This window comes from Zingiber officinale, chromosome 5A, assembly GCF_018446385.1.
Source record: "Zingiber officinale cultivar Zhangliang chromosome 5A, Zo_v1.1, whole genome shotgun sequence".
NCBI lineage: Eukaryota > Viridiplantae > Streptophyta > Magnoliopsida > Zingiberales > Zingiberaceae > Zingiber > Zingiber officinale.
Window position 1 is genome coordinate 19511933 of NC_055994.1, and position 27964 is coordinate 19539896.

A 27964-nucleotide genomic window follows, 5' to 3' on the forward strand; every position below is an offset into this window, starting at 1 on the left:
CGGCCAGTCTTTGAAAAACAACCAGCGGAACCTCCCTGGCTTCTCTCGCTCTCAATTCGACCGCGCTTCTTATTCGCTCTCATCTCTCTCACGCTTCGGCGAATGGCGATCGCGATGGAGATCGAGGGTTTTCTGAAGGAATGCGAGAGGTCGGGCGACGCCGCCTACGCCGCCTTGAAGTCGCTCTTGGAGAAGCTGGAGAACCCCGGTACGCGATCCGACGCCCGCGTCTTCTTCGCCCGACTTCAGCAGCGCTTCGACTCTGAGGACGCTGGCGAACAATGCTTCCGCACCTACCACTTCCGCATCCACGACGTTCTCCTACACGATTTCCAAGGTGGCATTCGGCATTCCCTGTCGATTTAGCTTTTGATTTCTGATCTGTTTGCCTCATTTGCGATTGAAGCTTGATGCTAGAGAAATCCTTTTGTTTCGTTGTTTTGTTTGCCGTACCAAGCTAGATCCTTTTTAAGTTTGTTTTCGATTTGTGTGCTTTATAGTCTTTATGATGATTTGGATCGTTCCTTCGAATCAACATGAGGGTCATGATTTTATGGTCGCATGTGTAGGAATTAGGATGGAGTCGATAGGAAGTACAACTTTCTGAACTAGTTCGATAGCGGGTGGTGAATAAACCTTTTCCCTCCTTCGGAAGCCATCTAACCGAGGGGATGGGAGGAAAAAGACAGAAATAGGAGAATGGATGATTCGGCCAATTTGGTGGAAAGACACCCTAGATGGGGTGGGGCTCGGTGTCCCTTGCAGTAGCCATCACTAGAGGTGCCAATTGGACGCATCTTAGAAAATGTGCCGGGACCTCAACCTGTCTTGTTGTGGTGGACAGGCTCTGTTAGTTTTTAAAATCAAAATGTGAAAAATCCTAAAAATAAAACAATCTTATTTCTGCAAAATTGAACTTCAAATATCAAAAAATATTTTAAAAATCTAAAATAAAATTAATTTTGTTAAAAATTAAGAGGAAAATATAAAAAATAAGATTGGGAAAAATATAGGGTAATAGATATTTCAAATTTCACTTATGACCAGACACTCCACTTTGATCTCCATAATCCATGCTCAGCCATGGGGCATCCTCGTTGGTGAGGTACAAATGCATAAGAATGCTGATTTCACAAAGGAAAGCGTCATTTAATGAATTGAGTACAAATATAGAGATGAAAGTGAGTGTTGCTTGGAAAATAATGGGAGAAATTTCAATTTTTGACAAATCTCTCTACTTTGATCTTTATAGTTTATGCACAACTCTATCTGTCAACACAGCTCATCGTGAAGCTTATGGAGATCAAAGTGGATCATATGAAGATTAACTCTAGATAAGGGATGAGGTGCAAGACATTAATCAAGAAATTTTAAAACTTTTTATAGATTTTTAGGGAATTTTAATAATTTTAGGGCCAAAACCCCAAAATACACTTCCTAATTTTAGTGTTTTGGACTATCATAAAGACAATTGACCATTTGGTACCTATTTGATAGGGGTAGGTGAGGAAAAATATTAGTGGGTTGGTACTAGGTCCTGCTTGGTTTGACCAACGTGCTAGCAGGCTTGCCATGCTAGGCTAGGCTTAGCTAGGTCTGTGCCTACAAAGATAACGCTTGACAAAAACCTAGTTGTTGCTCAAGCATGACCCAAATGCACAGGACCCATCTATGTTTGGGTTATGCCTAGTCTGCACCTTGACTCAATTTCCATCTATGGCTTTTGATAGGTGCTACGAGGAGAATCTTCGGTAGAAGTTTAGTTCAAGGGTGCAGACTGAATGCTAAGAACAACAAGGTTTCCTTTGAAGAGAAATTGCGGCTTGAGGGAGCAACAATAGTGATGTGTAGATAGTGAGCAAAGACAATGACAATTGCTATGGGCCCATCTCTGTAGAGAGATCATGACTAGGGAAGTAATGATGATGATGCCTCTACGGAGGGGATCATAACAAGAGAAGGAACAACAATAATGACATAGTATAGATGATGGATAACATAGAGAAAAATAATAGAGAGAAAGGGTAGAAGGTGGAAAATTTATTTCTCAGTGATTCTTTGCATGACATGCTTTCCTCCTTTTATAAATTCAATTATAATCCTATAAAATGTGATTGTAAAGTTTTTATTCTTTTGGTTGCCGTGGTTATCTAGTCTTACCATTTTCTTTGTCTTATTGTGCTTGTCCTCCACTAGATTCAGGTACTGGTGTCAATCACTAGTTTTAGCTTTTTGTATGTGATTTATTAATGAATGATCCTTTGGGTTCTTGGTATAGGTGACCATATTTTGTCATGGATGCCCTTATTTGGTGTGCTAATTTGTGTTCCTCTTTTAGGGATTTTATCTTTGATTGTTGTCAAATTTCTTGCATATTTACTTGTGATCCAACATGATAATAGGACCCAACACGAATGATAACACAGTAGAGACAGTGAGCAACAGAGAGAAATAAGGGACAAAGACGAAGGGGTACAAGAAGATCAAGTTGTTTCTAAATCAGTGCTTTGAAAGACATGTTTTCCTATTTTTGTAGATCCAATCACAACCTTGTCAAATTCATTTGCAAATTTCTTGCTCTTCTTGTTGCCATAGTCTTCAGATCTTACCACATTGTTGATTGTCTCATTCTTCCTCTGGACCTATTCCTCCACTTGATCTATTTGCACTCATTGCTTGGTCAGGCTCATATCAAAGGTCATCCCAAATTTATATATGGAAGTATTGAGATGTTACATTAGTTTTGACCCAAATGAACTGATCTTTCCTCATTCATTCTTTATTTGGTTGATTCATAAATTGAGCACTGCACATACAATGCCATTTAAAGATTGGTTTTTCAACCACGATGGATGCCTAACATGATATATTCATTTTCTTTTAACTCAACAGTCTGTCTTTAACTCTTTCAAGTTTTGTTTACAAAAATGGATGTTTTGAGTACCAAATATTTTACAGCTTTAAGGTTGCAAGGTTTCCGGTCACTGTCTACTTTTCTTTGATTCAAAAGTTGAATTGACCTTTGTTTTGAGGGAAAAGGAATGGAACAGAACAAATTGATAATACTCCCATTAGATGATCAAATGCCTCACATAGGAAGTAACATTCTTCTTCAAGTTTACCTTTCCTGAGAAATTTGCGGAGAGCTAAGTACTGTTCAGGATCCTTAATCTTTTTGTTTAAAGCCAAAAAGGTGTAAGATATTTCTGATAAGGCGGATTGTCAAATTTTGAATGATTTAGCATGATGGACTTTCCATCATTTCCTCTTGGATTTTCAACACTAGATAAAACTAAGGAAGGAATAAAGAGAGACTAGGAGGCTTCATAATCTTGACATGAAATCAAGTCAAATACCTTGTCAAGCAAGGTAACAGAGGTGCCAAGGTGACAAAGGCGTCACTGCTTATTGTGCAAATGAGCTACCCCTTTCCAAGTATTTTTATTATTCTGTTTCTTACTTTCTGTTTTATAATTATATTTACTTTTCATTCTTCCAGTTTGCTACTTGGAATCATATATTTTTCTAGTATATTACGATCATTTGCACAATCTGTGTACACTAATGCATTATAAATATATGTGCGTATATATTTACAAACCTCTCTTCTGTTTTCATAAAAAATAGTTTAATGCTGTTTTTATAAAAAAAAAAACTCAGTAAACATAGTCTAATATATGTGCACAATCCTCTGTTTTTGCAAAAGCCTCTCTCTTCTGTGCATACTTACACGTGAGTTTTTTCCCTCATAGCTAGCATGATTTATTGTATTTCTACCCTTCAGGCAACCAGAAGAGAAAGAAATTGACCATGGTGGAGATCCCTAGCATTTTTGTTCCAGAAGATTGGTCTTTTACATTCTATGAAGGCATTAATCGTCATCCTGATTCCATGTTCAAGGACAAGACTGTTACTGAGCTTGGTTGTGGGAATGGATGGATATCCATTGCACTTGCTCAGAGATGGTCTCCTTTAAAGGTTTGATCTTTTTTTCCCCATACATCACTGAGTGTTCAGCTCTGCTTCTTTATGAAAGATTTAAAGCTCCTTCCACGCTCTTGTTATCCTAGATGCTTTCTAAATTCATTGATATAATTTAATGTTTAACATCAAGCATACCTTGTTAGAATGGGAAGCCTACATGTACTAAATTGCAATCATGTAATTTGGCATCTTTTAGTTTGAACTTCAAACTTGCGTTCTTTGTACATCTAGATTGTTGTCAAGGTTGGAAACATCTAATCTGGAATATTATCCTTGCTAGTTGCAACCATGGTGGACCTTTGGTATCCATAAAGGGGAAACTCTTTCACATGTCATATGCTTATAAGCATACGCTAGCAGACAAATATGAAATAAGCTACTATGGAAAATGTTTCCACTCTAAAAAGATTGCTTAGATATTGATAGTTGTAAGCACATGAAATTTTCCCTCGGCGTGCCTCAATAAGAAGTAATAGCTAGTAAATGAGAAGTTTGGCATTTTTTACCGTTCTGCTTGTGCGTGCTTCAACTATCGTATTTTCCTTATATTCTGATTAATTTTCTTCATGAAAACCACCTACATAAGTAATATATCCTCCTACAGGTTTATGGTCTTGATATTAATCCAAGAGCTGTCAAAATATCATGGATAAATTTGTTCTTAAATGCACTAGATGACAATGGAGTCCCTCTCTATGATGCTGAAGGAAAGACTCTACTTGACAGAGTAGAATTTCATGAATCGGATCTTCTAGGTTACTGCAGGCAAAATAAGCTACAACTAGAGCGTATTATTGGGTGCATTCCTCAGGTACTGAGCAAAGTTTCTATGATATAAAACAAATATTTTGGTTGTTTCTAGTTGCAACTGATGTAATTACGCACAATTACACTATTACATAGAACATGAATTATGTCCACATTTATATTTTTATAGTTAATGGTACTAATTTTCATGCGGTCATTTAAGATACTATAAACTAATTTAAACAAGAACTCCCAAGATCTTAGATTAGTCCATAATTCTTTGTGATTCTAAGTTTAAAATTATCATCATCATTTTCACTCGAAATGGTAACATCACATAACTCACTTTAGCATGCACTCTGGAACTACTACATACTGCATTTATCTGATTTATTTTTTATTTTTATTCTATATAGATGTTTTGAGGCTCTTATTATCTGTAGTGTTGTTTATATTTCTTAACAGATTCTAAATCCAAATCCAGAGGCCATGTCAAAGATGATCACTGAAAATGCAAGCGAGGAATTCCTGTTCTCATTAAGTAACTACTGTGCTCTGCAGGTCAGAATCCATCTTTTTTTCCCTTCTCATTAAGTAACTACATGGCAATGCTATGCTTCTTTGCAGGCTCACTATTTTTTAATGTGATATTAATTTTAACCTTAAAGTGATGAAAATGGAATTGTCGTTAACCCTTTCCAACATCTCATTCACTAGAGATTTAAGAGACATAAATGCCACCATCCTTGTGTTATTCAATATTGAAAGGGAACTTTATGTAATTCTATTTGACGATATAAACGATTTCGTGTTAGATAAAAGTTTAGACTACTCTTTGTCTATGTTATTGTCCTAATTATAAATACTAGTGGTGTTATGGTAAATACCATTAATTATATGGTTTGAAGTGTAAATTTACATTAATAAATAGTAAGCATAGGTAGAAGGAACAATTATGGGTAAGAAACCCTAATTTCCTTCATTATTCTAACATGCATTTAGAGCCAATATAGTTTCTCATTTGTGCAAACCACCCGACTAGAGCCTTTTCAAGAGCTTTTTCTTCCTTCACTCCTCTAACAACCTTCACACCCCTACATGCACACCTATGCGATCCTTGCGCGTGATGCCCAAATTATGCCTCGTAAGTATGTCCATGAATAGATCTATGTGAGTGTTATGCATTAATGACACCCACATCGCGTTGTAGATGTTCCCCTTTTGATGTAGGATCAGTAGGAGCATCCAATCTTCTGGAGGACATAACTTTTGACTCGGGACTCGGAATCAGGTTCTGTTAGTGGCCACACATACAAAATTAAAAAATCTATGTTTATTACTTAGAATTCATAACTGCTAATTTTTGGGCTCAAATTCCACCATTTAGACCCCTTTTTGAGCCATTTTACTATTTTTAGTAATTTCTGTTTTATGATATTTAGGGTATTTTTTGGTATTTCTAGTATTTAGGGGTTAGAGATTGTTTATATCAGCATCCTGTTTTATTAATTTCTATCTATTACGAAATTTCGTTTTCTGGTAAGGTTGCTTTCCTTTCTCTACAAGATTGGAATTGAGCTCTAAAATTTACGATTTCTTTCATTTTGAGTCTTAGGATCGAGGATCTATATAATAACTATCAGCTCACCAATATTAGCAAAGTTTCTTTTTTTTCGAGTTTCTCTTTGTTCTAGGTGATTTCTCTTCTTGCTTTCTCCTCAAATTTCACCTTTTCATCAGCCTGTAGTCCAGTGTCACCTTTCCATGTGATCTTCTCCACAAGCCTCCTCACTAACAAATTTAGCAAGTGTTGTCCCGATGAGTATGATGTTTGCTGTATCCCTCATCACTGCCAGATTTAGTAAAGTTCTTGCTTGATGTTGAATCTTGTGGACTCTCTTGATTGAATCTATTGCCTTTTCCTGTTGTAATATTCCTTCATTCTTCTTCAGCGAGTCACCAAACTTGGACAGTTAGCAACACTTTCCTTTGTTTTTGGAAAAACTTGCTTATTTCTATTCAGCATTGTGTAGTACTCTTCTTACTGCTCACGATGCCAGAATTCTGGTATATCAGAGCTTGTAAGGACTAAGGAGTGGGTTGATGCTCAATTGCTTGCTCTTCGTTGGAGGTCCATTGATCCTAGCCTCATAAACATCTTCCGATGCTTCTTCAACTGCAAGACTTGCACTAAGCTAGGGGTATGTACTGAGGGGACATCTCTTTAGCCTGCAATTCTATTGTTGTCTCTTCCAACTAGGGAAGTCTAATATTGACATGATCACTTATGTGTTTGGATCTAGGCCATTGCTGTCAATTTCCAATCTATCTTCCTCTTCATATTATATTTTAAGGATATGTAGGATCATTTCGACAAGTCACCATTATGTTTTTCATAAAGTTCATTGTAAGTTAGACCCTATGAAGACTATGATCTTTGGAGGCACCTTTTTAATGATTTTCGCTTCTATTTAAATGTTTATATGATCATGCTTAGGGTGTCTACTACGTTTCCACTACTATTCGGCACCTCAGTAGACACTTCTTTGGTAACTCAGTTTCCATCCAGAGTTACTTGTGGCAATGGAAGAAGATTCCAGTGAAGCAGCAAATGGTCTTAGTAGATAATAGAAGTCATATTAGTGGATAGGATAAGCTCAAATCAATTGATTGTAGGGAATTTGTGCATGTCAAAGAGGTCCTCTCCTACGCCTTCCATGACTGTCCACTAGGCCATACTCATACACTGCTCATGTGCAACACTTTAAGTCACGGTTTCTCAGAATTTCTTCTACTGATATCTCCTTTGGCTCTAGTTCTACTATAGAAATTCTTGGAAGAGTATCCCTGCCTTCTTTAGTTCCAAGTGATTATAGATGTCTCCTCTTAGTCGATTGTTGCCTTATCTCATTATCTGTACTCTTGCTGCATTTGTGGCACATTCCACTAGGATTTTATTTAGATCCTTGACTTAGGTGTAATAATGTATGGTAATATCAGGTTGCCTACTAGTGTCATGCTTGCCAATCAAGCTTTCATATTGCTAAAATGCATTGGGCAGTTTTCTGTTTCTACACTTGCCATTTTTCTCTATTCTTTAATGATTTAATTTCTTTTTAAATTTATTGTCGATCAAGAGACAACTTATCACACCCAGGGGCATAGCTAAAAATTTCAGGATTTTTTCACAAAATGTTCAATTAAAACAAACAAGAACCCAAACCTTTTTTTCTCTCTTTCCGCCAACTCTTTTGTTTCTCTCTCGATATTTTTTTTCTCTCTCCCATTGCCCGTACATTTTTCCCCTCTCCCCTCCTGTGTTTTCTTCCTCCTCCTAATCCCCTCTCCTTTTTTCTCTCCCATGGTCTTCTTCCTCTCATAATCCCCTTATTATTCTTTCCCTAACCTTAATTTTATCCTTAAAATCCTTCGCCGCACATTGATGTCGTTGCCATCCATGTTGCTATCGCTGCTATCAGCAGCACCGCTGTCATTTGCTGCCAGCACTGCTGTTGTCGCTTTGCCGATGCTCCATGGCAAACACGTTTTGATTGAGGTAAAGTTTTCTTGCTTTATCTCTTTCGATTACGAATTTAAGTGTTGGAAAAACATATAGTGTTAATTTTTCATATATTTATAATTTTATTTGTTAGTTAAGTATGCCAAATATTTATAGATATTGAGATCTTCTATGCATTTAATGTTTGATTTGTTATATGAAGGTGATCAATTTCATTGACGATCGTTCAAAATTTGATCAATTAAATCATATCATTTATTGCTTCTCATCATATAATTCACTATAAGAAAACCTGCAATTAACGATGGAATTTAATTTTCGTCACTAATTAGCGATCGAAATAAATTATGGTCAGTAATTTAGCGACAAAAATTAAATTTCGTTGTCAATTCCATCTCTCTACTTATTTAACCTATTTAATTAGATACAAAAACTTAATTCCCTCGCTATTTTAGCAACAAAATAATTTTTCGTCACTATTTTAGCGACTCAATTAAGTTTCCGTCACTAATTAACTTTCTAATTAATGTTTTTATTCTCGAATTTTCTTCCCAACGCCCTAAAATCTTCCTCTCTGATCGACCTCCTCTCCGATCTTTGGCATGCTCCTCTCCTCTCCTCTTCAATCTCCGGCACTGGCATGCATCTCGTCGGTATGCATGATCTTCTCCCCTTCTCTCTCCTCTCTTAATGACTGCTTGGTGGTGGTGGCCTCACAACGAGGTCTCGCTTTGGCCATAGCCTCGCAGTGAGGTCTTTCTTTGGTTGTGGCCTTGCAGTGAGGTGGCAAGGTTGGACGTGAGCTCAATAGTGTGCCGTGGTCAGCTTGAATTCGCCCCCCCCGAATGCAAATTCTGGCTATGCCACTGATCACACCCGAGGGGTGATTTCCACTTACCAGGAGATACCCTACTTAATGACGGTTAATCAAAGGTACCAAGAGTCATATGAACAAATAAGATAATTAAGAATTTTCACAAATTTTATATGTACAAAAATAAATCTCTACAATACAATGTAAACTGTACAACAGATAAAACACTCAAGAAATAAATAAAAATATAACAAAATGAAAATCAAATCAGCTGAGCAACTCTATGTACTAGTTGAAACCGATTGATATTAAAAGGATACTTGTGCCTAAGAAATTAGAGATCAAAGAAAACAGACAATAAACACAAATTGCTAAGTGAATAAATAGAAAAGATAGACATGAATTTAATCTCGTTTATGAGGTCAAGGAACTACAATAGGTAATAATTTCATATTACAACTTTAAATTCTTTCGCTTATACATATATAGTAAATATGTCTATATTCATCTATTATTTTCATTTTATTTGTTTATTGATATTTAGAGTTACAACTATTATTTCTAAATTATTATCATCTTCTGTCATCAATTAAAATAATTTTCAAATATTATTATCTAATTAGGATCAAGGTTTAAAATCTCGACATGTGCATGAACCGGAACGATACGGTTTCGGTATTATATCGTGTCATGCCGATATAATTTTGATATTTTTTAAATATATAATATATTAATTAAAAAATAAAATATGTAACATAAATATTTAAAATATAAAAATAATCTTTTAAAAAAGGGAATAAATATGAAAATAGATAAATAAAAAGTTATTATATTTTTTTAGAATTAAAATAAATAAAATATATAATTAATTAGATAATTTTATTAGGGTTAATAAAATCTCTTTATATTATTCCAATCTTAGCGAAAAGTTGATTAAAGTAATCAACCCACAATTAAAAAAACACCCAACCCACTCGCAACGTGAGAAACATCGCTCGACTATAGCACGACGCTGAGTTCGTGTGACTCCATCACGTCCGTGGGATCACGCGACTCCTCTGGCGCGGTTGCAGGGTCGCGCGATGCCTCTCTGCTACCATGGGGCCTGGTGCTTGGGTCGTGCCAGTGTCGGTGCCGGTCGGTGAGCGGAACAAGATGTTTCGCTTGTTTCAATCAGTACAACACAGTATTTTAATCTATGATCAGGATATATAAATGTCACTAATGATATAAGTATTAGTGGTGGCAGAAGGCTAATACGCTCGTCCCCAGCGCCCCCGCCAACCCGTCCCAGGGCCAACACGGAGGAGGTATATCTTAGCCGAAGTATTAGTGTACATAGATGACATCAATGATAAAAGTCTAGTAAATCTATTATCAACAAATCCACTAAGAAGTGGTACACAATAATATAGCACTAGCTCGCAAATAAATACACGATTGCTCTCTACCACATGTTGGTATTATGAGTTTTCACTTTTTAATATTTTCTTTCCTCCATTTAACATTTTTTTATTGTGCTTTAATTTTTTTTACCACAATTATTCTATTTGGAGTTCACATCTTATCGATTAGTCTAAATGGTCAACCTAAATTAATATTTTAATATAAATTATGTTAATTTAATTAGGTATCATCGTATGATTTGCAAATAAGATTTACACAATATGAAAATACAAGAATACATCTAAAACATTAAGTTGTATGGAAGGTTAATTAAGTAGATTTAAAGATACCTATGCATAAGATAATTTTGAATAATCTATTTTGAATTTTAAACTAACCCTTCGCGCATTGATTCCCATAGAAACCCACATGTGGATATGAAAGACTACAACAACAACCAAGACTTTATCCCACTAAGTGTGATCAACTATATGATATGTCATTGGATCACCATTGGATCTGATCCCCTATTATATCCTCCACTGATTTAATTATTTTAAACCCATTTCATTATTTGTAAATATTATTTTAGTTATCTTTTTTTTAAAAAATAATTATATAAGCATATATAATCTAATTTTATTTATTTATTCATATATAACTGTTGCAAAAGATGATTACGCTCACCCAGATTCCCATCTCAGCTCGTTCTCAGATTATTTATTCATACACAATGGTGGCAAAAGGCGACTACGCTCGCCCCTAGCGCCCTCGCCAACCCGTCCCAGGGTCAACATGGAGTAGGTAAATCACGGGTGGTTACTAGCCTTTGGAATAGTGATTGACACATGAGAGAGACATTTACCTCGGCTATGTCGAGATTCGAACCCCAGACCTCATGGTGACAGCATCTCATGCGCTAGCCACTAGACTGTCCTGAGGGGACAGATTTTTTTTTTAAAAGTTATTTATTCATATACAAAAAAAAAATGATTAATCAGGCTGGGTAAAGTTAAGCCTGGGGTGATCGGCCCAGCCCCACGGAAGTTTCCCACTGGCCACCAGGGTAAATCGGGAAGCGTTTGCAGTGGACAACCCAGGAGCTTAACATCCTTTAGTTGTGTGCCCCATTTGGAGGAAAAATTCCTGCAAATACGTCATAACTGGGGCTCGAACCTCGGGTGCCTAGGTGACAACCTGGATGCCCTACCGCTGCACCATAGCCCCGGGGGTTCAGACGATGTTTCTTTTAGGGTTCAGACTTTCCTCTTGGGTTACAGTGTTCAAAATTAAAAATTTTAGATGCTCACAGTGTATATTATATGTATTTAGTGTTTAAAATTTTAGGATTTAGGAGTTGGGTTATCATGGGTTTAAGCCAATAAGATTTTTCCTTTAGGATTCAGACTTCCCTCTTGGGTTATATAGTATTCAAAATTAAAAATTTTAGATGCTCACGGGGTATATTATATGTATTTAGCGTTTAAGATTTTAGGATTTAAGGGTTGAATTATACTGGGTTTAAGCCAATAAGATTTTTCCTAAAGGGTTCAGGCTTCCCTTTTGGTTTATAGTATTCAAGATGAAAAATTTTATATTTCACGGGGTATAATGTTATTTTGAGGAGTAATGTTATTTTTTTAAAAGAAATATTGATGTATATATAAAAAAATTGGAATCCAAGCGCCTGGATCAATGGGTGCGCACGAGCATGCAGTGAAATGTACGCGACTGATCAACGCTCTCTCTCTCTCTCTCTCTCTCTCTCTCTATATATATATATATATATAAGATTAAAATTTTAAAATTTGGGTTGTGGATTATATGGGTTTAGGGCTCATGACTTTCATGGAATTGTAATTAAGTAGGCTTTTGTGTGTTAGATTCCTTTCCATAAAGAAATTGTGGAACAACTAATGATTTGGAGCAAGGTATAGAATGTCGTTCCGTGCTGCTCGACACGGACGATTTTTACTGTTTCGCCGGCCGAGTGAAACCTGCACACGAGGAGTTCCCGTCTTGATGGTGCCGGAGGAGCCATGGACGCCTCTGGCGGCGTCGGAGGAGTCGCGCGACGCCTCCGGTGGTGCCGAAAGTGTCGAGATGCTTCTGGAGGCGTCTCGCGATGTCTCCTGCGACGCCGGACGCGTCCCGCGATCCTTTCGGCGCCGTTGGACGCGTCCGGCGACCCTTTCGGTGTCGCCAGACGCGTCCGACGACCTTTTCGGCGTCGTCGAACACGTCCGGTAACACTTCTGGCGCTGTCGGACGCCCCGGCTACAGACCGCGGGCAGCGCGGGCCATGGTTTTGGGAAACAATTAATTATTTTATTTAATTAATTTAAACAATTCCTAACGATGTGTGATATTTCGAACGGACTTTTATAACTCCTAAGTAAATTATCCTAATAAAATATATATATAAAAAATATTTAAAATTAAAATAAATTTAATAAATTTTATTAATTATATCCTGAAAATTTATTTTTTTTAATATTTTTAAATTTCATTTAAAAATTTAAACATATATAATAATTCTTATTTATATTCTAATATTTTTTTTATTATTTTGTATTATCTTAAATTTCATTTAAACATTTTAAAAAATTCTTTAAGAATTCTAAAAAAATTCTTTAAGAATTCTAAAATTTTTTTAAAAAATGCTACTTTTTTAAAATTCTAATAAATTAGATTTATATTCTGATAAATTTTTATTATTTTATATTCTTTTACTTGATATTTTTTTTACTATTTAAAATATATATTATTATTAATAGTTAATTTATATAATTATCTCAATTTTGGTAATTCGAGTTATTGAGATATCAATTTTATTTAAATAAAATTATTTTTAATTATTTTTTCTAACAATATTAAGTTGTTCAATAATTGAGAACTTATACAAAATCAATATACAACTTATTTTTATATATACCATAAACATATTTATCTTATAATTACTATATATAAATAAAAAAAAAACCAAAATCATATTGGCATGACACGATATGATACCGAAATCGTATCGTTCCGGTTTGAGGTCGAAACCTCGGCACGGGTCAAAATTTTAAACCTTGATTTGGAGTACTTGTTTGGTTATGGTTTATTAATTTTTTCCTCAATGAAGAGTAGAACTCATATTTATTTTTTCTAAAATTTTTTTCTACAAAAGGAGCACCTCTAAATCTCCCGTTCTTACTTATTCGGCTTATTTGAGAAAAATTTTTTTTGGAGAATTTTTCTTTCTCAACCCATGGGCCAACCCAAGTTCGTCACGGGTCAACCCGTGGGTCGGCCCACCTAAATGGGTGATAAAATTCTAACCCAATCTGATTAAATTGTTTAGAGGGGTGGGCCAACCCGACGGGTCCAACCCAAATTGATGGCTCTACTTCAAATCTACAATCGAGGTGCTTTTAGTTATACCACTTGAGGTGCTTTTAGTTATACCTTTGTCTATTTTATCACCTCTTAGCCTTAACTGATGCGGATCTATATTAAATAATTGTCTCCTAGGGACTCCATTGCTCACTGAATATCACCTCTTGATATAGATCCAACATATGGTTTGGGTCTTTTTTTTTTTGTTCAATGGAAAAGTACTCACTTTTTTGCTACTTTTCATCTTATATTATTCCTATATTTTTTACATTATCACCTAGCTATTTGACCTTCATTTCTTCTTTGTCTTCTTACTCTGTTATAAAGGCTTTTTAGGGGACCCTCACATCTAAGGTAGAAACGAGCTTAAGGTTGAGGAGTGTGACATTATAATGCTACTTTATGGAAAGTCTACAATAGGTTGCATTTACAATGAATACATCACCTCCTGTAATTATAGATCTCTAAAGTCTCAATTGGTGGCTAAGGGATACAACAGATTAGATTGTCACTTTTTTCTTGTGGTTAACATTGCTTTAGATTGACTCTTCCCATGGTATGAAGTGTCGTTTCGTGCCGCCCGGCACGAACGGTTTTTACCGTTCCGTCGGGCGGCTAAAACCGGCACGGGAGGCGTCCCCGTCTCGGTGGCGCCGGAGGAGACGCGGGATGCCTCCGTCGGCGTTGGAGGAGACGCGAGATGCCTCCGGCGGCGTCCCACGACGCCTTTGGCACTGAAGGCGTCGTGCGCGACACGTTCTGTGGCGCCGAAGGCGTTGCTGAAAGCGTTCGGCAACCCAGCCGGATGCTTCCGGCGACCTTTCCGGCGCCGCCGGAGGCGTCCGGCGACGCTTCCAGTGCCGCCAGACGCCACCCGCGAGATTGCCCGCGATGAGATCGCGGGCGAACTTGCGAACCCAGTTTTTTTTTAATAATTATTTATTTTATTTAATTAATTTAAACAATTCCTAAGGAGATGTGTGATATTTCAAGAGACTTTTATAAACCCTAATTTAATTATCCTAATAAAATATATAAAAAATATATTTAAAATTAAAATAAATTTAATAACTTTTATTAATTAATATTCTGGAAAAAATAATGTTTTAAATTTCATTTAAAAATTAAAAAATATAATAATTCTTATTTATATTCTAATATTTTTTTTATTATTTTAAATTCATTTAAATTTTTAAAAAACTCTAAAAAAATTTTAAAAATTCTAATAAATAATATTTATATTCTGATATATATTTTTATTTTTTTTAAATTTTTAACTTGATATTTTTTACTATTTAAAATATATATTATTTAATTAATAATTAATTAAATGAATAAATAGTTAATTTATATAATTATTATTAATATAAAGTAATATCTTGTATAGATACTACCATTTTAATTTGAATTATTGATAAATCAATTCTATTTAAATAAAACTATTTTTAATTATTTTTTCTAACAATATTAAATTAATCAATGATTGAGAACTTATAATAAATCAATATACAACTTATTTTTATATACACCATAAACATATTTATCTTATAATTAATATAGATAAATAAAAAATACCGAAACTGTATCGGCACGGCACGATACGATACCGAAACCGTATCGTTCCGGTCTGAGACCGAAACCTCGGCACGGGTCGAAATTTTAAACCATGCCTCTTCCTTATCTTTACAACCATTTATTGTAAACCTTCATTAGTTGGATATCTAGAATGTCTTCCTCTACGATGATCTTACAGAAGAAGCATACATAGAATAATCTTGAGAGTTTGTTGCTCATACGGTGATTGTTATAAGCTAAAGTCATCCTTGTAGCATTTGAAGCAATCCCTAGAGCATCTTTTGATAAATTATTATTCTCCTTTAGGTTGGGATGATGAGAAGGGACTCATATCACTTAATATTTCATTTTAGCACTCCATTTGAGAAGGCTGTCCTTCATATCATTAATCTGAATGATATCGTATCATTATAACTTGTGATGGCTCTATTCACTAGGTCAGAAGCCTATTTGTATTAACACTTTCAAACCAATGATCCAGGTCATTTGAGATATTTTATTAGCATATAGGATATGCTCTTAAAGAGTCAATCAAGTTGTACTATGAAAACCAAGCTATCATGCACATGACCTCTAATTGAATGTTTCATGAGATGTCAAAGTACATAGAGATTAATTGCAAATTCATTGGAGAGAAGGTGTAATCTAATGAATTAACCGACTTTTTGTTAGCTCCTTGGATTAAAATCTCCGAAACATCTCATTTCGCCAGCGGACAGGCATTGGCACCGGCACAAGCACGCCTCTGGTGTCGACGCTCGGTGATGAATCCGGACATGTCGCGTGGGTCCCACCATACCTCCGAACCTATCGTGCATGCCCACCGATGCGTCCGGATGTGTCACCAGGGCCTAGCAAGCGTCGTGCGAGCCACGCATGCTCGTGATCGTGGTGGCACGAAACAGGGAGCAAGGGCGTAAAATTTTAACTTAGGTTAATTAAATAACTTAGATTATTAACTCCTAGCTGATTAAGATAATTTAAATATGCTTAATTAAAGCATAATAAAATTATCCTATTAATTTAATACATATATTTTTCAAAAATTATTTTATTTTTATTTTTAAATATTTAGATTAAATTTTTTATTTTTAGTTAATATATTTTATAACTAAAAAAATATCGAAACTATATCGACACGATATGGTACCAAAACTATATTGTTCAGGTTTGAGAATGAAACCTCGGTACAACTCGAAATTTTAAACCATGGTTAGCTCTAGAGACTTTGCTAACTGTGTTCTTGAGACATACTAGGATCAAATATATGATATATCCATGATAAAATGGTTTTTTTTGAGGATATCTTTGAGACAACTTGAGGAAGGGTGCTAGTCATATAATTGTAAACACTAGTCTCCTTTATTACAAGGTTTAAAGTATAATTTTATATTGATTAATATACATAGGTAGAGGGACTATCATGCATAAGAAATCCTGTTTTTTCTGTATGCCATTCGTTGAAAGGATTTATTATTATTATTATTAGAAGTACACTAATGGAAGTTGGGGGCATGATTGGGAACTAAATTTAAGATAGGAAGAAAAAATATATATAATTGGAGCATTTCAACAATCTATGTTGTGCATATAGCTATCTTATTGTGGATTCATTGTTTACACAAGCTATGGGTGTGTATACCTGAAGCCATTTGTGTTAATTGGGAGAATGGATCTCTGATAATGAATTATATTAAGTTGGTTGAATTTTGAACCAATTTGCCTATTGTAGCTTACATAAGGATTATGCCTATTGTGGCCTTTATTCACTTAGTCGGACTAAAGCTTAGTTGTTGTTGTTCTCGTCTTAAATATGCTTCATATTTCATGCAAACAGACGTTGAACTTAATGTTCTCAGATGTGTAAATAAGATTGGACATAAAATAAGTACAATATATATATTCCTTTACTTTTTTTTAATATTGAGAAATATTTCCACAAGTCCTCTCATCTTGTACGTACTCAATGCCAAGAAGTCCCTTCTTATTGCAGATATTTTGATTTTACAACCTTACAATTAAACTCTTAATTAATTGATTAGAAATTGGTATAGATATGCCCATGTGTCAGACAACCCAGATATTAAGTTGGTTGAATTTTGAACCAATTTGCCTATTGTAGCTTACATAAGGATTATGCCTATTGTGGCCTTTATTCACTTAGTCGGACTAAAGCTTAGTTGTTGTTGTTCTCGTCTTAAATATGCTTCATATTTCATGCAAACAGACGTTGAACTTAATGTTCTCAGATGTGTAAATAAGATTGGACATAAAATAAGTACAATATATATTCCTTTACTTTTTTTTAATATTGAGAAATATTTCCACAAGTCCTCTCATCTTGTACGTACTCAATGCCAAGAAGTCCCTTCTTATTGCAGATATTTTGATTTTACAACCTTACAATTAAACTCTTAATTAATTGATTAGAAATTGGTATAGATATGCCCATGTGTCAGACAACTCAGTATTTTTTTTTCTTTCTATGATTCATATTTGAGTATGCATATTATTTGCTGAAGTTAACATGATATACATTTATGTATTTACTCACAAGATTTCATTTATTTGGTTCATGAGGAATGATATACCTGATAGAAAACTTCCATGAATGGTAAGACATCAGTCTTCTAGAATCCTTGACTTCTCAGCACTAGTTATATCTGTAAGATGTTATCTTCAGAAAGTTCTGGAACTATTGATATGTAGCCTCCACTCCAATGTACTTTGAGAGGCTTGAAAAGAGATGGGGGCTGTCTGTATAATTGTGCATTATATGCAGATGTTTAATTCAGCGTTTTTAACTACATACAGCATGCATAAAAGCATTATAACTCAAAATAGATCTCGTTTCTTCTTGCTTTAAGTTCTTGTGCTGGTTGAACTTTTTTTTGTATTTATTTCCTTGTATATTAACTCTTAACACAACCTAATTCATTAGGGAGTCCTTGAAGACCAATTTGGCCTGGGTTTAATTGCACGAGCTGTTGAGGAAGGAATCGAGGTCATAAAACCTAATGGCATTATGATATTCAATATCGGAGGGCGTCCAGGGCAAGTTGTTTGTAAACGCTTGTTTGAACGTCGGGGTTTCTCCATAACAAAACTCTGGCAGACAAAAATTATGCAGGTATAAGCAATTGAAAATTCCTATCATGCCTTGTTGATTGTAGTTATGAAATACAGACACCTAGAGGTATCCTTTGAGACATACTTTCTACAGTTTATATCCACTTTTTTTTCCATGGTTTACTTTAGGTAGTAAGTATTCATTCTGAAAACTCAACTTTTTTTAGGCTGCTGATACAGATATTTCAGCTTTAGTTGAAATTGAGAAGAACAGCCATCATCGTTTCGAATTTTTTATGGGCCTTGTTGGTGATCAGCCAATTTGCGCACGCACAGCTTTTGCGTATGCAAAGTCTGGTGGTCGCATTTCACATGCTTTGTCAGTTTATAGTTGTAATCTCCGTCAACCAAATCAGGTGCACAATTTGTTCTTATTTTATGAGAGAAATTTGTACTGCACATGTAACTGCAATCTGATTCTGAAGTGTGTTGGCAGGTGAAAATCATATTCGATTTTATAAAAAATGGATTCCAGGAACTCAGCAGCTCCTTGGATTTGTCATTTGACAATGATTCTGTTGCTGATGAAAAGATACCATTTCTAGCTTATCTTGCTAGTGTACTAAAAGAAAATACATTTCTACCATATCAACCTCCAGCAGGAAGTACAGATTTTAGGAACCTTATAGCTGGATTCATGAAAGTCTACCATCGTATTCCAATAACTGCAGATGTAAGAACTAATTTTCTACTTAAGTTTCACAGATTGTTCTTATTATGGTCATATTAATGTGTAATTTTGCAATTCAACAATATGAATGGAATGCTGCACTTGGGTAGCGTGGAATCATACCTTAGAATATGACAGCAACAAGAGCCATGAATCTCAAATGCTCAGGATCAACTATATCAATATTATCCCACTATTGGACTTCAATATATTCATTTCTCCTCCTTTTTTGAATTATAGAGGAAATGTAGTTTGCTCTATGACATTAATAATTGATCTATATGTTTTGGAGGTCTTTCTCAATTTTTTTATGTTATGAATTGTGAAACCTTTTGTCAAGGACAAGTATCCAACGCCAAATATCTTCTCACAGATTTTGAAAGGACTCAAACTATGACCACAATGATTGCAACCCATGTGAAACAGAGAAAAAACATTCTTAGGGAGTTATACATGTCATTTCTCATAAATTTTGTGGGAAAAGTCTGATGTCTTGAACAACGTAAAACATTGTGGATGACTATTATATCTTCATATGTTATGTTAGTGCTTTCCAAGATTCATTGACTATGTTTTCACCACAAACACATGTCAAGATCAACATCAAACAAAGCAATTTTATTCTTGACATGCCCCAAGCATTGCCTCTTTCCAATTTGTTATATATTGTAGGTGTTCCTTCTCCTGAGAAGCTTTCAGTGGAGAATCCAGTTTTACCGAACTGGCATTGCCACATTACAATTGAGGATCATGTGATCAATTTCCTTCTCTACTTCTCCATGATGGTCACCTTTATCTTGAATTAGAATCCTTCCTCAATAAGTTGGATTTCATGTTAAGAGAGAGAAGCCAACCAGAAAGAAAAGGATTTCATTGATAGTTTACATTTCCTTGGTGGTAATTTAGTACCCCTATAGTATTGTTAGCCGACATAGCAGTATAGGTACTTGATTTAGAGAAACACCATATAATCTCATCCTTATTGTTTGTGAGTTCCATCTTCAATTAATGTAACTAGAAAATGCAGACTGAATGATAGTATTGATACTATAAAGACGACATTCCTGTTTGCAGTTGCATCCATTTTTGATATCCTTGCAAATGGAAAATAGTGGCTAACTGGATGAATTCTGGAAAGATGAAAGTTAAGTAGGATGAGTTAGCCCAAGTCTCTTCCAAAAACTTGATTATCTCCATTTTGACTCTATAAGGAAGGCCAGTGGGAAAGAGATTAGAGGCCAGTATGGTGCCTTACCAATTATGGTAATGCTTGTATAAAGCCCCTTGTCCATCCTACTTTTGCCTAGGCCATTAGGAGGCTAGTTGGCAATTTGCCCATGTTTCATCCAAGGCACAGTGTATTTATGGTGTCTTTTATCCAAGTCTTTAAAATGCATATGCAGACTCACTGCACAAACACATGCAAATGACTAACATATATACAATAAAGTGTATGATTGACACATCATATTCATATTTCCATAGAAAAATTTATAAGTCAATCATACAATCCAAACCCCTTAAAATATAACAATCAATATTGATCAACAATGTAGAATATATATATATATATATAAAGCATTTAACTTTTTTAAGCTACAAACTAATAAATAGAATAACTTGGGATTTCAAGTCAATTTGGTACGATCTAAATTGGTTCAAATGAAAACGAGATTTTCTTTCTCAATTGCACATCTAGGTAGCATATGCCATGTGCAGTCCCTTTCAGAATCTACCTAGGTGGCCACATATGTGGACTTGGTGAAGGCTTTTTATAACTGTGCATTCCATCATTGCCTGGAATAACACATCAAATCATTTGTAAATGCAGTCCTGCTAACCACCTTTGCCAGATGACCTATTGAAATAGCTATGATTAAACAACTTCCATTTGCTTCCATAGCTATCATGAATTCATCGATTGCCAATATCATTTGCAAATTCAGTCCTGCTGACCACCTTTGCCAGATGGCCTATTGAAATACCTATGATTAAATCATTTTCATTTGTCTTTTGCATAGCTATCATGAATACATCAATTTCCAGAATCAATATAAAGGGAGAAAGTGGGTCTCTCTCTGCAGCAGTTCATTGTTGTGAGAAGCATTTTCCATGGATGTTATTCATAATAGTTGTTGATATACCAGAATGCAAGATAAAAGTTATAGGATGCAAGGAAAAGTTTCCAATTTCCCTGAATGCTTTAATTGTATTCTCTCTTAGCTCCATGATGTAGGGAGATCTAACTTGTTGAACTCAATTTTTTGATGTGACATTATTCTTACAGACTTGAATGCTAGGTACAAATTAATCATTTCGATATTAATGATGTATGCAATTCCAATTGTTCTGTACTTGAGTTCCCTTTTTCTGTTGTTGACTTTTTATGCCTTTGTTCTCCTGTTCTTTGTTTTTCTCCAAAATGCATGTAGTGTGTCATACTAATTTCATATGTTCTTTTTGTTTACAAGAATGTTACAGTTTTCCCCTCAAGATCTGTGGCCATTGAGAATGCTCTTCGAGTATTCTCTCCACAACTTGCTATTGTCGATGAACATTTGACCAGGAACTTGCCCAAGCAATGGCTGACATCTTTAAAAATTGAGGTTTGATTTTGCATCGACTTTAGCTCTTGCATCACTTGCTTGTGCTTGTACAAATTCTCTTGTTGCCTCAAATATGCTAAAATGCATTAAAAAAAATCTGAACATTAAGAATGCATGTTTTCAACCTTAGGCTTAAAATTCCACGTATCATAACTTCTTGTTTAGGATCAGTCGTATTTAAAGTTTGTGATCAAATGTATCATTTGTTCCATACTCCAGGATATTATTTAAAGTTTTTAAACTAACATGAATTATGTGTTTTTCACATTTGTGGAATTTCAAGCTATTTATAAAATATCTGGCAACATGCTTGAGTCTTTGAACCATATCAAAACAAATATTTATAAGAAGAAAATACTTAGTGCTATGGGATTGTGGAGAAAATAGATTTGTCATTTCACGCACGAATTACTGTAATTCTTATTTGTTTAAAGCAAGTGAAAATAAATCTCTTTGGGCTAAAATCAGCATGATTGAGTTAGGCTTTCTGCATGAAAGCCACATTGGTGTTGTAATTAGGATAGTCTGTCTTATGGTCAGGTCATGGTGATTATTGGTGTTAAAAGGTTCAACAAACCACAAGATTAAGGTATATATACTTGAGAAAGGATAGTGCATACTACATTATTATGCTACAGGTTTGAACAGTAGTGTAAGATCAGCTCAATTGCTATGGATATAATAAAACGAGATCAGAATTGATCATATGAGGGTCCAAAATAATTGAAGTGGCTAAAATGGAGATTAATGAAGAATCATTCATAACTAACCTCAGAGGTTTAATGAAGTATATTTTTGGCAACAAGTGGCTGCTTCTGGAGGATAATAGTTGCACATTTCATGAGGCTCCCACCATTATATAGTCACTAGGTGTTAGGCATACACAAAGTACATGAAAATAAAGCTATAATTAATCTGAATTTCATAGAAAAAGTTAGAGAGCTTAGAAGATTTGTAGTTACTAGATCAAAAAACTTAAACCAATAGAACCAATATCTAGGTTATTAGTTGTATGTTTAAATGACAATTGTAAAGAAATTATATTCACACTACAAGGCTACACCCTGCACGTATGGCATCAGAGTCTAAACTATCCAACAATATACAGATAAATCATCTTATTCATACCAAACAAGTCAGTCTTACTTTGTAGTTACCGAAAGTCATCTCTAGGTTACTGGTTATTAATTATCAGAAAAGGCAGAGACTGTTACAGATAAAAGCTTGAACTGCTCAAAATCTTTGCTAGACATATTTAACCCAAAAAGCCTCATGGACTTGAACCAAAATTTGACAACTCTTTGATAAAAGGGTGTATGGTTATGCAAGACTCTCTAATATGCAGAACCTTCTATCAAACATATGTTGACTGAAACCTCTATAAACATCTAGATTCATACATGTATCAAGTACTCATACACAAATCCAAATAACATGGACAATACTTATGAAGTTGGTATTGGATCTATTAGTGGATCAAATCAAATATGACCAGTTACAAAAAAAAGACATTATCTATAAGACAAATGAAATTGTATCTTCCTTAGTTTGACAATTTCCTCTTGGTATTCACACCTAGGGGTGTAAACGAGCCAAGCCGCTTGTGAGCTATTTGGGTATCGGCTCAAAAAAAAATTTGTTCGAGTTCATTTGATTAAGTTAATGGGCCGAGCTCGAGCCTGATTTTGAGCTCGAAAACATTATCGAACTGAGCTCGAGCTTAATAGTATTTGGTTTGTGAACTCGCGAACATGTTTGTTTAGAGGCTCGCGAACGTGTTCGTTAAGAGGCTCGTTTATCTATTATATATATATATATAATTAAATATCATATAAATAATAAATATAGTAATATATTATTAATTATTATAGCTAATTATCTTAAACGAGCTTGAACTAAGCTCGTTTAATTTTTAAACAAGCTTTTTTGGGCCGAGCTCGAGCCGAACTTGAGCTATTTAATTTTATTACGAGCCGAACTCGAGCTTAAGACGAAATCTTGAATCGAACTTGAGCTGAGCATAAGCTTAGGGATAACGAACTGAGCCCGAGCTCGAGCCTCTTACTGTTCAGCTCAGCTCGACTCGTTTACAACCCTATTCACACCTATTTTTCTATAACCCTATCCAATGATTACTATCATCTGCATGTGTACAAAATTCTTGTTGGTGGATTGTGCCACAGTGGTGATACTTTTCTCTGTTCTCACAAATTACATGACCAGCATGCAATTCTGAAAGAATTGTTTTTTTCCCAATTTGATTGATTAAATTCTAAATTTAGAATTGTCTGCTTAGTGGAAACTTTGGGTAGGTGACAGTTTGGAATCAGTGGAATCAGTTTTACAGCAGAGCGAGCAGGGTGGCTAGTGCTTCACTATCACTTTAACTGCACTTCACTATTATTTTAACTGTTTGACAATGCCAGTGATATTTGTATTACTGGAAGCTAACGGAGTTTATACAGGCCTTTTGACTATACTTATTTATTCAACATTTTTCAGGGAACTGGAGATGATCAAAAGGCCATTACAGTAATTGAGGCACCACGCCAATCTGATCTGATGATTGAATTGATAAAAAAACTGAAACCTCAGGTTGTTATCACTGGCATGGCTCAATTTGAGGCCATTACAAGTTCTGCGTTTGAAAATTTGTTGAATACAACTAGAGATACTGGAACTCGCCTATTTCTGGATATATCAGACTACTTTGAGCTTTCTAGTCTTCCTGGAACAAATGGGGTTTTGAAATATTTAGCTGGAAAATGTCTTCCATCACATGCAGCTATTCTGTGTGGCCTAGTGAAAAATCAGGTAAATGCTCATGTTTAGTAGCATTTTGTTCTTTAACAGTTAAAATTGCTTCACACTAAGTATTTTTGTTGTTTGTAAGCATGCATGAATATATATCATTACATTTTTTAGATCATATCATTAAAGTTCTCACTTTTGGATTGTGTAATCAAACATTTCAGGTTTATTCTGATTTGGAAGTGGCATTTACTATATCTGAAGATTCCACCGTCTACAAGACATTATCAAAGACCGTGGAGTTAATGGAAGGACATACAGCATTGTTTAGTCAGTACTACTATGGCTGTATTTTCCATGAGTTGCTTGCATTTCAGCTACCTGATCGTCATCCACTTGCAGAGGTTCTCTTCCTCCCTCTCTCTTGTTCTCTTTATACGACGCTTGCTGATGAATACACAAGACAAACACAACACAGAAATGCTTATAATTACTTGAATTGTTTTAAATTATTGTGCAAGAATATTATTTACTATGCTGTATTTAGTCTGATCTCGGCGTGTCTTGTTTATTTTGCAGAGGGAGTCTGATAACAGCAACTCAGTTAAGTTGATAGGATTTGCAAGTTCTGCTATTTCAGCCCTAAATACAGCAGAACTTTCTGTTAATGATGAAAAGAACTCTCAGTTGATTCACATGGATGTAGATCAAAACTTCTTGCCATTACCTTCGGTTGTAAAGGCATTCATCTTTGAGAGCTTTTCTAGACAAAATATGGTTGATTCCGAGACTAATGCTCGTCCTGCAATTGAGCAGCTGGTACAAAGTATCTATGGTTTCCAATGTGATTGTTCTTCAGAGTTTATATTTGCAAACTCTCATCTATCCCTTTTCAACAAGCTTGTTCTTTGTTGTATTGAGGAACAGGGAACCTTCCTTTTCCCCTCAGGCACAAATGGTAGTTATGTCTCTGCAGCAAAGTTCATGAGTGCAGATGTTGTTATTGTCCCCACAAAATTAGAAGTAGGTTTTAAGCTCGTGCCCGATACACTTTCAAGTTTGCTTGGAACATTAAGGAAGCCATGGTTGTACTTATGTGGTCCCACTGTTAATCCTACAGGATTGTTATATAGCAACAATGAGATCAAAGAAATTCTTTCTGTCTGCGCCAAGTTTGGAGTCAAGGTGGTGATTGATACTTCATTCTCAGGTCTTGACTTCTGTGCTGATGGTTGGAGTAGATGGGATTTGCAAGCTTGTCTTTCATCACTTACTTGCATCAATTCATCTTTTTGTGTCTCCCTGCTTGGTGGGCTGTCATTTGAGTTGCTTACTGGCGGTCTTGAGTTTGGTTACTTGGTTTTGAATGATCCAACTTTGGTCGATGCTTTTTCTGCACTACCAAGCTTGAGTCGGCCGCATCGAACCATTGTGTATGCTATAAAAAAGTTGTTGGGTCTTCGACAGCAGAAGTCTCAATCATTCTTCCAAGTCATGGACGAGCAGAAAGATATTCTTAAGAGGCAGTCTGATTGCTTGATGCAGGTTGGTTTTAGAATTTCAAATTAATTCAAGTACTTAAACTGTGCCATAGGATTAACATACTTTGGTTGCCACTTTAGATGAGCTGAAATATCTAATATTTAAGCTTGATAAAATTGGCAAATGCATTGTCAAACCCAACCATATTATAATGCTGTCAGTGAAAATAAAAAGGGGTTGGGTTTGGCAATGCATTTACACTTTCAAAAGGGTTTGGCTAAATTTCCAGTGAAAATAAAAAAAAAGGTTAAAAAATGACAACCTGAAACTGTGTACAACTTGGTTCTTACTATAGTAGTGGAGTTTCTCCATTTCTTTTGGTTGGTACCCATTAAAATCCCATAGCGAAGATTGTATAATATAAGTTTGAATTGGTTTAACTATGCATAATTTTTATAAATTTTAAAATAATTTGATATTTAATATGTTTATTAGATGATGTATAATATATTATGAGTATAAATGTATAACATTTTTTACATCATTTTCTTGATTGATGGTATTACTGATCGATTTATTAGTTTTTAGTATATTTATTAAACTCTTAAAATATGTTATCAATAATCAATATAAAAGTGGAAGTTGCATTTATAACATGATTTAACCAGTTCATTGGCCAGCCGTCAATCTGAAACCTTACAATCTCCAATCTAGTTTTAAAATCATAATATTTGAGAAACATTTTCAATTAAATTATTTTTAGAAAATATATAGTGGAAGCCTTTTTCTTTTTTATGGTGGTTTGGTACCTAAATTCTTGTCAATAACTCTCAAGGTTCTTGTCAGTTGAACTAGCTAGTTGACACCTTCACAACAACAACAACAACAACAACAACCAAGTTTCTATCCTATTAAGTATATGGATCTCCTCCTACGTTGCTGGGCTCAATCCCCCATTAGCTCAATCCCCTATTAGATCCTCGTCTATATTTAAATGAATTTTATCATATTTTATCATTGCAAACCAAAGCTTGTTTGGTCTTCCTCTTTCTCATGGTATGTGTACATTGTGTATATCTCTGTGCTCATCAAAAACACTCCCGTTTTCACTCCTTGACATAACTTTGGTAATTTTTCTTTCCTTGACAGACACTCAGAAACTGCGGCTGGGATGTCATTAGCTGCCACAGTGGTGTTTCCATGGTAGCAAAACCAACTGCTTACCTTGGCAAGATGCTTAAGTTAGATTGCTTCAACGCTAAGCTTGATGATACCAACTTCAGAGAAGCTATGCTAAAAGCCACAGGTCTGTGTATTAATAGTGGATCATGGACTGGAATCCCAAACTACTGCCGTCTCACTTTTGCCCTCGACAGTGCTGATTTTGCACGAGCATTAGAATGCATTGCTCTATTCAAAAAGTTGGTCCTGGAGAAATGAGTACCAAGTTGGCACTTAAGTTTTGCAGAAATAAATAGAACCCAGACAATTGATCAAATCTTGAAGCGAGATTCATAGGAGTCATGGTCTAGCTCCCTTCTTTTGAATATTTCTTCAGATAGTTTTGACAGTTCTCTCTCTAAATTTGGAAGTTTTACTTTGCTACTGGATTCTTCACTTAGTTTTTCTAGTGATTACATCCTGATGAGGCAAATTGGGAGAATGAAGTGCAATTTTACCTGTGCTGGATTATAGTTCAAACACGTTCTTGGACTGCAAGAATACATTCATACCTCACATGGCAGGTATAAAGCTGCAATATCCATTTATTGAACTATTGTTTCTGATTTAGATCTTGCAGAAAATGCTCATTGTAACGAAAGACACATTAATGAAAGAGAACTATATTTTGGCTCATACTCAGTGTGTTATTTAATCAAATGATGTCTATGGCCAATAAAATATTGGAACAATGAAAA

General features: G+C 35.1%; 1 protein-coding gene across 1 annotated transcript; it reads left to right on the plus strand.

The window, feature by feature from the left end:
* Positions 1-32: 32 nt before the first annotated feature.
* Positions 33-27960, plus strand: LOC121980283 (methionine S-methyltransferase-like). The gene is made up of 12 exons (XM_042532263.1): positions 33-337; positions 3785-3978; positions 4589-4795; positions 5197-5292; positions 18349-18537; positions 18704-18892; positions 18973-19209; positions 21678-21812; positions 24315-24626; positions 24788-24967; positions 25143-26108; positions 27195-27960. Exons 1-12 carry the CDS (start codon positions 103-105, stop codon positions 27483-27485), a joined length of 3231 nt encoding a protein of 1076 aa, XP_042388197.1. The 5' UTR covers positions 33-102; the 3' UTR covers positions 27486-27960.
* Positions 27961-27964: the final 4 nt, after the last annotated feature.

What these genes read in the sequence shown, in the direction of transcription:
- LOC121980283 (XM_042532263.1), top strand. Translation starts at nt 103, where the DNA reads ATGGCGATCGCGATGGAGATCGAGGGTTTTCTGAAGGAATGCGAGAGG. An exon ending in AGAGATGGTCTCCTTTAAAG is followed by an intron (nt 3,979 to 4,588) that starts GTTTGATCTTTT and finishes ATCCTCCTACAG; the next exon opens with GTTTATGGTCTTGATATTAA. An exon ending in GGCAGACAAAAATTATGCAG is followed by an intron (nt 18,538 to 18,703) that starts GTATAAGCAATT and finishes AACTTTTTTTAG; the next exon opens with GCTGCTGATACAGATATTTC.